The 13,079-nt window shown below is 46.7% G+C and overlaps 1 protein-coding gene across 1 annotated transcript; it reads left to right on the top strand.

Annotated features, from left to right (window-relative positions):
- Positions 1–11,981: 11,981 nt before the first annotated feature.
- Positions 11,982–13,079, top strand: LOC124151684 (probable 7-methylxanthine methyltransferase 3). Its single transcript, XM_046524274.2, has one exon. It carries the CDS (start codon positions 11,982–11,984, stop codon positions 13,077–13,079), a length of 1,098 nt encoding a protein of 365 aa, XP_046380230.2.

Below are 13,079 nucleotides of genomic sequence, written 5' to 3'. Positions count from 1 at the left end.
ATTCTACCCCGGATCTTCACGGCAAGCATGGGTTGCTGAATACCTATTCTACCCCGGATCTTCACGGCAAGCATGGGTTGCTGAATACCTATTCTACCCCGGATCTTCACGGCAAGCATGGGTTGCTGAAGACCTATTCTACCCCGGATCTTCACGGCAGGCATGGGTTGCAGAATACCTATTTTACCCCGGATCTTCACGGCAAGCATGGGTTGCTGAATACCTATTCTACCCCGGATCTTCACGGCAAGCATGGGTTGCTGAATACCTATTCTACCCCGGATCTTCACGGCAAGCATGGGTTGCTGAATACCTATTCTACCCCGGATCTTCACGGCAGGCATGGGTTGCTGAATACCTATTCTACCCCGGATCTTCACGGCAAGCATGGGTTGCTGAAGACCTATTCTACCCCGGATCTTCACGGCAGGCATGGGTTGCTGAATACCTATTCTACCCCGGATCTTCACGGCAGGCATGGGTTGCTGAATACCTATTCTACACCGGATCTTCACGGCAAGCATGGGTTGCTGAATACCTATTCTACCCCGGATCTTCACGGCAAGCATGGGTTGCTGAATACCTATTCTACCCCGGATCTTCACGGCAGGCATGGGTTGCTGAATACCTATTCTACCCCGGATCTTCACGGCAGGCATGGGTTGCTGAATACCTATTCTACCCCGGATCTTCACGGCAAGCATGGGTTGCTGAATACCTATTCTACCCCGGATCTTCACGGCAAGCATGGGTTGCTGAATACCTATTCTACCCCGGATCTTCACGGCAAGCATGGGTTGCTGAATACCTATTCTACCCCGGATCTTCACGGCAAGCATGGGTTGCTGAATACCTATTCTACCCCGGATCTTCACGGCAAGCATGGGTTGCTGAATACCTATTCTACCCCGGATCTTCACGGCAGGCATGGGTTGCTGAATACCTATTCTACCCCGGATCTTCACGGCAAGCATGGGTTGCTGAATACCTATTCTACCCCGGATCTTCACGGCAAGCATGGGTTGCTGAATACCTATTCTACCCCGGATCTTCACGGCAAGCATGGGTTGCTGAATACCTATTCTACCCCGGATCTTCACGGCAGGCATGGGTTGCTGAATACCTATTCTACCCCGGATCTTCACGGCAGGCATGGGTTGCTGAATACCTATTCTACCCCGGATCTTCACGGCAAGCATGGGTTGCTGAATACCTATTCTACCCCGGATCTTCACGGCAGGCATGGGTTGCTGAATACCTATTCTACCCCGGATCTTCACGGCAAGCATGGGTTGCTGAATACCTATTCTACCCCGGATCTTCACGGCAAGCATGGGTTGCTGAATACCTATTCTACCCCGGATCTTCACAGCAGGCATGGGTTGCTGAATACCTATTCTACCCCGGATCTTCACGGCAAGCATGGGTTGCTGAATACCTATTCTACCCCGGATCTTCACGGGTCAAACAACTTATGTACATGAACATAAAGTGATTTTTTGCTTCAGGCAATAACTCGTTCGTTTTTTTTATAAAGTCTCATAAACATAATATTGTTACCTGAACATTGAGTGAATGAAAGCCTTTTCGATTCAAGTAATCGACTTTATTCCTTGAGGGTGCAATAATACGGATTAATGTTCCATCCATACAGCCAGGAACATTCGGGAATCCTGAAAAAATAATTATAATGTTATTATTATGAACATATTGTCAATTTTAACTAAAATTACTTCAAGAATTTTGAGTTTGCTGTTATGATTATTATCTTAAAACGCTTGACGCTTTTACAAAATGTATTGGAGAATTAAGAGGTACATTTGAAACTATGTAAAAGGTAATTATTATGCGAAGTTTTCGTCAGAATATCAGGACTTATGTCATGATGATATTTGTTTGTTTTAGAAAGGGAAAGTATTTTATACAGAAATGACAAGAATTAGAGCAGCTACCCTTTATTTGACCTCGTAATTAATAACACCACTGATATTGTGGCGAGTTGAAGATGAATCACAATCAAACACTCACCTGCAATTTGGAAGAACATTTTCTTGATCTTGTCTGCTTATTGTCCAGTTGGCATTCGTACAGAATGCCAGAGATGTTCGATCAGGGAAGAGCAAACATCTCTGACTGACCGAAACACCGAAGAAGTTGAAACTACCGAATATGAATCGGCGATCAAAGAATTAAAAAAAACAGTGGCCAGGAAACGCAGGGCTAGATCTACAAGAACCTGCGTTAATCCAGTTTGTTTTGGGGTTTGTTGTTGTTGTTGTTGTTGTTGTTGTTGTTGTTGTTGTTGTTGTTTAACGCCGCACTCAGCAATATTCCAGCTAAATGACGGCGGTCTTTTAATAATCGAGTTTGGACCAGACAATCCAGTGATTGACATCATGAGCATCGATCCACGCAGTTGTACTTTGTACGACCTGTCACGCATAGACGCCTGAACAAAAGCACTGACGTGAGAACATTCCCTGTCGTAAATAAACTTCCAACACGTCGTAGATGTGTACTGCATCTTTGGACTTCCGCATGAGCGTGACCTTATCACGGGTATTATTTGCCCAATGCATGATCAAGAGCGCCGTTGGGGATAGCGTTGTTTGGTTGGTTTGTTGTTTTACGCCGCACTCAGCAATATTCCAGCTATAAGACGGCGGTCTGTAAATAATCGAGTCTGGACCAGACAATCCTGTGATTAATATCATGAGCATCGATCCACGCAATTGGGATACGATGACATGCATCAACCAAGTCAGCGAGCCTGACCATCCGAACCCGTTAGTAGCCTTTTACGACAAGCATAGTCGCCTTTTATGGCAAGCATAGGTTGCTGAAGACCTTTTCTACCCCGGATCTTCACGGTGTCGTTGGGCATAGCGTTGTGGCCTTGTTTGTCATCGGAACTTAAGAATAACCAAACCAAACACACTCCTGCACTTGTACACAGCATGATCCCCAGCAAGATGGCCTAGCTTTCAAATTGGTTACTGCATAGTGGATTATAGCCCGTGTTTCAAAACTGTATACATGATATGGTTATGCCCAAATATGTTTGATAACTCGTTTTTAAATATAACTTTGTTTTCATGAACAAACTGTGTATGTATCAACTTGGTCTCGTCGCTGTATGGCTGAAATAATGCCGATGCTACGTTAAATTCTAACTCACTCACTCACTCGCTCACTTGTAGACAGCAGACGTAATTCATAATTGACATATCGGTTTTTAGTTTCCACAAAAACAGTTAATGCGCTATCGTGTCACTGAATTCTCTGTCTTGTCCATTACCCTTTTCTCTGGTTTGTTAGAGACAACATATCAACTTACTTTTTATGCAAATTGTGTGAGTTGAACGTGTTCTCAGGTGTTGACGTTTATGACAGATGAATGATAAACTTCCAAGTGAAGGGTTTAGTAGAACTAGAGTTTGTTGGTCTCACCGGTTACAGAGAAGAGTTCATGTATGAATATTATTTATAGACCGCCGTCTTATAGCTGGAGTGCGGCCTAAAACAACAAACCAAACCAAACCGAACCGTCATATAGCTGGAATATTGCCGTGTGCGGCGTTAAACAACAAACAAACAAACCAGCATTTTCTAATGCATAAATGACACCTTGTGAAGAAAAATGAGGTTGTGGTTTGTGCTACTGTGGGGAAGGTTTAAATAGGCCGTGTTTTAAGGGTTGGCTGCTTCTGTATTAAATATACGTGGGCTGGTCAAAATGTTCTAAGCCTGACTAACTTTCATCTTCGGACCATAATAAAGTGAACTAGAATATTGTTTGAGTAGTTCACTGCAAGCGTATTAGAGATAGAAAAACTGTCAGTAAGACGTATTAACATTGCTGAACTTGAGAAAGACACAAATCTAAGCCATGGATCAACTGAAACTATTATTCATAAACATTTACAGATGAATGAATAAGATATCTGCTCGATAGGTGCCAACGTTTCTAAAGTCTGACCTTCAGCAAAAAACAACTGATATTTCTAGAGAAATTATCGAGCTAATTGAGGATTATTTCGTCAAATTCAAAAAGAGTTTAGTAAAGGGTGATGAAATGGGTCTACCACCACGATCCTGAGTGAAAACGTCAATCCATGGAATGGCGCTATTCCACTTCTCCGACACCAAAGAAATTCAAGTCATCAAGATCAGTGAAGTTATGGCCACTATATTCTGGGATGCAAAGGGTGTGATCCTTTTTGATTACGTAGAAAGTCAAAAGGCGATTACCGGTACCTACTATGCTGATTTGCTTCATCGCCGGAGAGGTTTAATCAAAGAAAACCGGCGAGGAATGCTGACTGCTGGAGTTCTACTACTTCATGCCTTTTCTCACACCTCTCGACTTGCAAAGGCAGCTGTGCAACAATGTGCGTTCGAAGAGCTTCCTCACCCTCCATACTCGCCAGACCTGGAACCAAGTGATTTCGACCTGTTTCCTAAACTGAAAGAACACCTTCGTGGAAAGCGCTGTGACGACAGCGATGACCACAAAGCTGCCGTGAATGTCTTTTTTGGGGTGGCTTCAGAAAACTTCTTCCTAACTGGAATTGAAAAGCTTCACTACCGATATGAGAAGTGTATTGAAAAGCAGGGAGAAAATGTTGATGAATAAAATTAAAAACACTTTCACAATTGTTGGTTTTGTTTGTTAGGCTTAGAACCTTTTGACCTTTTGCGCTGGTATGCGCACACTGACCTTGTTGACGTTTCATGTGTTGACAAATATCATTGCCACATGCAGTTCATACCGAAATAATTTTCCAGATATGATACTTAAATGCCCGTCACGCGAACCTGTTGTATTAGATCATCTGTACAAAAGGCTGTAATGATTTATATACTTTTAAATAGAATAACTTTATTTCTGGTACTAAATATTAGTAGAGGGCTGAGGCATATAGGTTCCATTCCTCACAGAGACAGCTGGTGTTACTTACTCTACAACCAAGGATTGTCTCCGTGTATATCACATGTGATCTATTATGGTTGGTTGGTTGGTTGGTTATTTAACGCCGCGCTTAGCAATATCTTTTGAGTCACTAAGTTAAATTTCGATTATAACGCTAATATAGACGATATCATTGTAACCGGTTGGTGGACCGACCATCTGAGGGGTGGGGGTTGGGGTATGGGGGGAAGGGGAGAGACTTTGGTATGCAGATATTAACTGATTATTATGAACACATTCATAAAAAGCAAGAAATACTCATATCCCCCGCCAATACTACATGTATTCCGTAGTGTGCAATGCATAAGCTCCTGTGAACTATGTTGACTGGACCTTTTTGTAAATGGCGTAATTGCAGCACTAAAAGGTTATTACTGGCGTTGTTTTGCCATCTACAGTTTATGATAGAATATGTAACTGTATTAGTAATGAGTTGTGTTATTACTTAAACAATAATCAGAGAAGTAAGGGAGCTCTTACTTTACTTAGAGATTAATGGGCGCAGGGGTAGGCATGATGTGTACTGAGAAGTACAGCACCAATCATCTGATGATCTGAGTAGTAGACTGGAGTCTGGAATGCTACAGCACTGGCATGATCAGTAAACAAGTCCAGTGTAGCTCCAAGACAGTCAGTAGGAGAGTGAATGAGTTGAGTCATTCGCACATTAGAGAAATCTTCAAGTTTCAGTTTTTCACTCAGATCACAGTTGAAATCCCCAGTAACTAGGACATGTTCATGTTTATGCTTGGAGAGTTCCTGAGGTTTCTGCATGAAATGAGTAAGTGAATGGGAACCGTGTCCATGGCACTTTTGGAGGAACATACACACAAGGAATGCAGAACTTGCAAACAAGAAAGGAAATGTATTCAATACTGCGAGATGACATTACATCACATAGCTAGACACTGTTCTTGAAACTTGTTGAAACATGCACAGCAATACCATGTGCAGTGTCTCCTGGATAGACTTGATATCCTGGCAGATCTCTTTCACTGTAATCATTGATGTGTGTTTCCGTGAAACACAAAACATCAATCACACAAACAAACTTGTTCATGTTACCACTACCCACAGTGAGGAAGTAGGCTGGTTCTGGTGCCTGTGTTCATGTTACCGGTACCCACTGCGAGGACGTAGGCTGGTTCTGGTGCCCCTGTTCATGTTACCACTACCCACTGTGAGGAAGTAGGCTGGTTCTGGTGCCCCTGTTCATGTTACCACTACCCACTGCGAGGAAGTAGGCTGGTTCTGGTGCCCCTGTTCATGTCACCACTACCCACGGTGAGGAAGTAGGCTGGTTCTGGTGCCCCTGTTCATGTTACCACTACCCACTGCGAGGAAGTAGGCTGGTTCTAGTGCCCCTGTTCATGTTACCGGTACCCACTGCAAGTAAGTAGGCTGGTTCTGGTGCCCCTGTTCATGTAACCAGTACCCACTGCAAGTAAGTAGGCTGGTTCTCGTGCCCCAATTCATGTTACCACTACCCACTGTGTTGAAGGAGGCTGGTTCTGGTGCCCCGGTTCATGTTACTGGTACCCACTGTGAGGAAATAGGCTGGTTCTGGTGCCCCTGTTCATGTTACCACTACCCACTGTGAGGAAGTAGGCTGGTTCATGTTACCACTACCCACTGCGAGGAAGTAGGCTGGTTCTGGTGCCCCTGTTTATGTTACTGGTACCCACTGCGAGGAAGTAGGCTGGTTCTGGTGCCCCTGTTCATGTTACCACTACCCACTGCGAGGAAGTAGGCTGGTTCGGGTGCCCCTGTTCATGTTACCACTACCCACTGTGAGGAAGTAGGCTGGTTCTGGTGCCCCTGTTTATGTTACTGGTACCCGCTGCGAGGAAGTAGGCTGGTTCTGGTGCCCCTGTTTATGTTACCACTATCCACTGCGAGGAAGTAGGCCGGTTCTGGTGCCCCTGTTCATGTTACCGGTACCCACTGCAAGTTAGAAGGCTGGTTCTGGTGCCCCTGTTCATGTAACCAGTACCCACTGCAAGTAAGTAGGCTGGTTCTCGTGCCCCTGTTCATGTTACCATACCCACTGTGTTGAAGGAGGCTGGTTCTGGTGCCCCTGTTCATGTTACTGGTACCCACTGTGAGGAAATAGGCTGGTTCTGGTGCCCTTGTTCATGTTACCGGTACCCACTGCGAGTAAGTAGGCTGGTTCTGGTGCCCCTGTTCATGTTACCACTACCCACTGCGAGGAAGTAAGCTGGTTCTGGTGCCCCTGTTCATGTTACTGGTACCCACTGTGAGGAAGTAGGCTGGTTCTGGTGCCCTTGTTCATGTTACCTGTACCCACTGTGAGGAAGTAGGCTGGTTCTGGTGCCTCTGTTCATGTTACAGGTACCCACTGCGAGGAGGTAGGCTGGTTCTGGTGCCTCTGTTCATGTTACAGGTACCCACTGTGAGGAAGTAGGTTGGTTCTGGTGCCTCTGTTCATGTTACCGGTACCCACTGCGAGGAGGTAGGCTGGTTCTGGTGACCCTGTTCATGTCACCACTACCCACGGTGAGGAGGTAGGCTGGTTCTGGTGCCCCTGTTCATGTTACCACTACCCACTACAATGAAGTAGGCTGGTTCTGGTGCCCCTGTTCATGTTACCACTACGCACTGCGAGGAGGTAGGCTGGTTCTGGTGCCCCTGTTCATGTTACCACTACCCACTGCAATGAAGTAGGCTGGTTCTGGTGCCCCTGTTCATGTTACCGGTACCCACTGCGAGGAAGTAGGCTGGTTCGGTTGCCCCTGTTTATGTTACCACTACCCACTGTGAGGAAGTAGGCTGGTTCTGGTGCCCCTGTTCATGTTACCGGTACCCACTGCAATGAAGTAGGCTGGTTCTGGTGCCCCTGTTCATGTTACCAGCATGCACTTCGAGGAAGTAGGCTGGTTTGGATGCCTCTGTTCATGTTACCAGCATGCACTGTGAGGAAGTAGGCTGGTTCTGGTGCCCCTGTTCATGTTACCACTACCCACTGCGAGGAAGTAGGCTGGTTCTGGTGCCCCTGTTCCTGTCACCACTACCCACTGTGAGGAAGTAGGCTGGTTCTGGTGCCCCTGTTCATGTTACGAGCATGCACTTCGAGGAAGTAGGCTGGTTTGGATGCCTCTGTTCATGTTACCAGCATGCACTGTGAGGAAGTAGGCTGGTTCGGGTTCCCCTGTTCATGTTACCACTACCCACTTGGAGGAAAAAGGCTGGTTCATGTTACCACTACCCACTGCGAGGAAGTAGGCTGGTTCTGGTGCCCCTGTTCATGTTACCACTACCCAATGCGAGGAAGTAGGATGGTTCTGGCGCCCCTGTTCATGTTGCCACTACCCACTGCGAGGAAGTAGGCTGGTTCTGGTGCCCCTGTTCATGTTACCAGCATGCACTTCGAGGAAGTAGGCTGGTTTGGATGCCTCTGTTCATGTTACCAGCATGCACTGTGAGGAAGTAGGCTGGTTCGGGTTCCCCTGTTCATGTTACCACTACCCACTTGGAGGAAAAAGGCTGGTTCATGTTACCACTACCCACTGCGAGGAAGTAGGCTGGTTCTGGTGCCCCTGTTCATGTTACTACTACCCACTGCGAGGAAGTAGGATGGTTCTGGCGCCCCTGTTCATGTTGCCACTTCCCACTGCGAGGAAGTAGGCTGGTTCTGGTGCCCCTGTTCATGTTACCACTACCCACTGCGAGGAAATAGGCTGGTTCTGGTGCCCCTGCTCATGTGACCGGTACCCACTGCGAGGAAGTAGGCTGGTTCTGGTGCCCCTGTTCCTGTCACCACTACCCACAGTGAGGAAGTAGGGTGGTTCTGGTGCCCCTGTTCATGTTACCACTACCCACAGTGAGGAAGTAGGCTGGTTCTGGTGCCTGTGTTCATGTTACCGGTACCCACTGCGAGGACGTAGGCTGGTTCTGGTGCCCCTGTTCATGTTACCACTACCCACGGTGAGGAAGTAGGCTGGTTCTGGTGCCCCTGTTCATGTTACCACTACCCACAGTGAGGAAGTAGGCTGGTTCTGGCGCCCCTGTTCATGTTACCACTACCCACGGTGAGGAAGTAGGCTGGTTCTGGTGCCCCTGTTCATGTTACCACTACCCACTGTGAGGAAGTAGGCTGGTTCTGGTGCCTCTGTTCATGTTACCGCTACCCACTTTGAGGAAGTTGGCTGGTTCTGGTGCCCCTGTTCATGTTACTGGTACCCACTGCGAAGAAGTAGGCTGGTTCTGGTGCCCCTGTTCATGTTACCACTACCCACTGCGAGGAAGTAGGCTGGTTCGGGTGCCTCTGTTTATGTTACTGGTACCCACTGCGAAGAAGTAGGCTGGTTCTGGTGCCCCTGTTCATGTTACCACTACCCACTGCGAGGAAGTAGGCTGGTTCTGGTGCCCCTGTTTATGTTACCACTACCCACTGTGAGGAAGTAGGCTGGTTCGGGTGCCTCTGTTCATGTTACCAGCATGCACTGTGAGGAAGTAGGCTGGTTCGGGTTCCCCTGTTCATGTTACCACTACCCACTTGGAGGAAAAAGGCTGGTTCATGTTACCACTACCCACTGCGAGGAAGTAGGCTGGTTCTGGTGCCCCTGTTCATGTTACCACTACCCAATGCGAGGAAGTAGGATGGTTCTGGCGCCCCTGTTCATGTTGCCACTACCCACTGCGAGGAAGTAGGCTGGTTCTGGTGCCCCTGTTCATGTTACCAGCATGAACTTCGAGGAAGTAGGCTGGTTTGGATGCCTCTGTTCATGTTACCAGCATGCACTGTGAGGAAGTAGGCTGGTTCGGGTTCCCCTGTTCATGTTACCACTACCCACTTGGAGGAAAAAGGCTGGTTCATGTTACCACTACCCACTGCGAGGAAGTAGGCTGGTTCTGGTGCCCCTGTTCATGTTACTACTACCCACTGCGAGGAAGTAGGATGGTTCTGGCGCCCCTGTTCATGTTGCCACTACCCACTGCGAGGAAGTAGGCTGGTTCTGGTGCCCCTGTTCATGTTACCACTACCCACTGCGAGGAAATAGGCTGGTTCTGGTGCCCCTGTTCATGTGACCGGTACCCACTGCGAGGAAGTAGGCTGGTTCTGGTGCCCCTGTTCCTGTCACCACTACCCACAGTGAGGAAGTAGGGTGGTTCTGGTGCCCCTGTTCATGTTACCACTACCCACAGTGAGGAAGTAGGCTGGTTCTGGTGCCTGTGTTCATGTTACCGGTACCCACTGCGAGGACGTAGGCTGGTTCTGGTGCCCCTGTTCATGTTACCACTACCCACTGTGAGGAAGTAGGCTGGTTCTGGTGCCCCTGTTCATGTTACCACTACCCACAGTGAGGAAGTAGGCTGGTTCTGGCGCCCCTGTTCATGTTACCACTACCCACGGTGAGGAAGTAGGCTGGTTCTGGTGCCCCTGTTCATGTTACCACTACCCACTGTGAGGAAGTAGGCTGGTTCGGGTGCCTCTGTTCATGTTACCGGTACCCACTTTGAGGAAGTTGGCTGGTTCTGGTGCCCCTGTTCATGTTACTGGTACCCACTGCGAAGAAGTAGGCTGGTTCTGGTGCCCCTGTTCATGTTACCACTACCCACTGCGAGGAAGTAGGCTGGTTCGGGTGCCTCTGTTTATGTTACTGGTACCCACTGCGAAGAAGTAGGCTGGTTCTGGTGCCCCTGTTCATGTTACCACTACCCACTGCGAGGAAGTAGGCTGGTTCTGGTGCCCCTGTTTATGTTACCACTACCCACTGTGAGGAAGTAGGCTGGTTCGGGTGCCTCTGTTCATGTTACCGGTACACACTGTGAGGAAGTTGGCTGGTTCTGGTGCCCCTGTTCATGTTACCACTACCCACTGTGAGGAAGTAGGCTGGTTCTGGTGCCCCTGTTCATGTTACCTGTACCCACTGCGAGGAAGTAGGCTGGTTCTGGTGCCCCTGTTCATGTTACCACTACCCACCGCGATGAAGTAGGCTGGTTCGGATACCACTTGTAAATTGTGTTTTCACAAAAAATTCACCATATACCTTGACTTAGTTCCTTTGTCAAGTGGTATACATCTCAATTAGGTAATTATGGTAACGGTTCTCAGACAACCCTGTGTAGATGGGTGTTTTTTTAGAATATGTAAACGGTTTCTGAGTTCTGCTCTTGCTAAGGAAACATTCGTAAAAACTCCCAAACTATCAAAAGGCACCAGTTTACCACGAGACCTACTCATATGCCAAGTTTGGAAGAACTATTGTACAGTTTACAAGATCTGTGCCAAGTTTGGCGATTTTCAGTGTAAGTCAAAGTCGTTGCCATGGAAACTCGAACAATATTTTTTCTAAAAGTCCCAAACTATCAAAAGGCACCAGTTCTTCACTTGATGAAGTTTGATGAAGAAATATTGTACGGTTTTCAAGATCTTCTCCGGAAACGAGGACTACCGCCATTTTCAGTCTAAGACAAAGTCGTTGCCATGAAAATCGAAATAGTATTTTGTTAAAAGTCCCAAACTATCAAAAGGCACCAGTTCACTACTAGACCTATCTATGGGCCAAAATTGATTGAGATATCTCTCATGTTTTAGAGAGAGAGATATGAAATTGAACTATGACTGTAGATGCGAGAATGCGAGAGTTATTTGCTGTCCCAATTTCAAATTTTATCCTCATGAAAGATGTTGTGATGTGAAAGGTCATAGCAGAAGCAGTGGACATCTCCCATAGGTCAAGTTCCCACTGGTGAGAGAGAGCCAGGGGACAAAATTAGTATATTCATAACAGAATGAGTATACTAGTATTCATAACAGAATTAGAACGCTGCTGGAACAATGTATGCATACTCGGTGTAACAATATCCTCCTATAAATGTCACGTGAGTCGGGACTAGTTAGACGTATATAACAGCCAACCTTCATCAGTTTGCTTCACTCACGTTGAGAGATCACGTTGAATACACGTTGAAAGATCAGTTCAAAATAATGACATCTAGTAATCTTTGTGACAATGGCGCTCATTTGCCATATGGAGAGACAGGTATGGGGACCTATGGGACTAATCTAGCGCCAATCTGTGATAAATATTCAGTTCTTCTACAAACGGATGACTTCTTGAAGCTGGCTAAGAAAGTTCCTTTCCTAGAAAAAAACTCGGCATACAACATCGGCGACTACGGAACTGCCGATGGTGCTGCCGCCATGACGTTCCTCGGGACACTCATCGAGAGTCTGAGAGAGCACCATGGCTCTCACGTGCAGTTCCAGGTCATCCATGAAGACCAAGAGGTCAACGACTTCAACTCTCTGTTTAGACGCCTCTCTGGTCTAATCCCTGAGCCACCATCCTACCTCCAGAATATCGAGAACGTCTTTGCTTTGGCCTCGGGAACAAATTTTTATAAGCAGTGTGTCCCAGCCGACTCAATGCACATAATACTCTGCATGGTCGCTGTACATTGGCTTTCTGGAAAACCACCTGTGAATAAAGAAAATATTTACTCTTTTCCAAATACAGATACTGATGTCAGGTATATGCTCGAGAAACAAGCGTCCGAGGATTGGGAGAAATTCCTTATCTTGAGAAGTCGTGAACTGAAAAAAGGAGGCCTTTTGGTTGTATCTACACCGAGCAACTCCATTTCGACGTCAGGAGAAATGAAGATTTGCAGTGAGAACTTCTTGTCAATTTTGAATGAAATTTGGAAGAAATTTCGCGACATGGGCAAAATTTCCCAAAGTGAACTCGTGAATACTAATATGGCATCCTGCGACAAGAGTTTACCTCTACTGAAAGCTCCATTTGAAGATCCCGACTCAAAAGTGAGTAAATGCAATTTACGGCTTTTATCAGCTAAACTGGTTGATGCTCCCTGTGAAATATACAACGAGTGGAAACAAAGGAAGGAAGAAGATGGCGTTGATGACAGGGTTAGATATGCCAGAAGATTTGTGGCAGCCCATCGATGTTGGAGCAACAGTGCCTTTCTGACCGGTCTTGCAGGAACGAGGAGTAAGGACGAAAAAGAATTAATTGTGAATGAGTTATACGAACAGGTAAAGGAGGTGATCAAAAAGAGGAACCCAGAAGATTTGAAGGACACCAATCTTTTCGCTTATGTCTACATCACCAAGGAGTGA

The sequence above is a fragment of the Haliotis rufescens genome, unplaced genomic scaffold, assembly GCF_023055435.1.
Source record: "Haliotis rufescens isolate VD_foot unplaced genomic scaffold, xgHalRufe1.0.p SCAF_64, whole genome shotgun sequence".
Lineage (NCBI taxonomy): Eukaryota > Metazoa > Mollusca > Gastropoda > Lepetellida > Haliotidae > Haliotis > Haliotis rufescens.
Note: the sequence above shows the minus strand (reverse complement) of the source record. Positions and strands in the feature narration are given on the sequence as shown.

Excerpts from the sequence above, each read along its gene's own strand:
- LOC124151684 (XM_046524274.2), top strand. The coding sequence starts at position 11,982 with ATGGGGACCTATGGGACTAATCTAGCGCCAATCTGTGATAAATATTCA.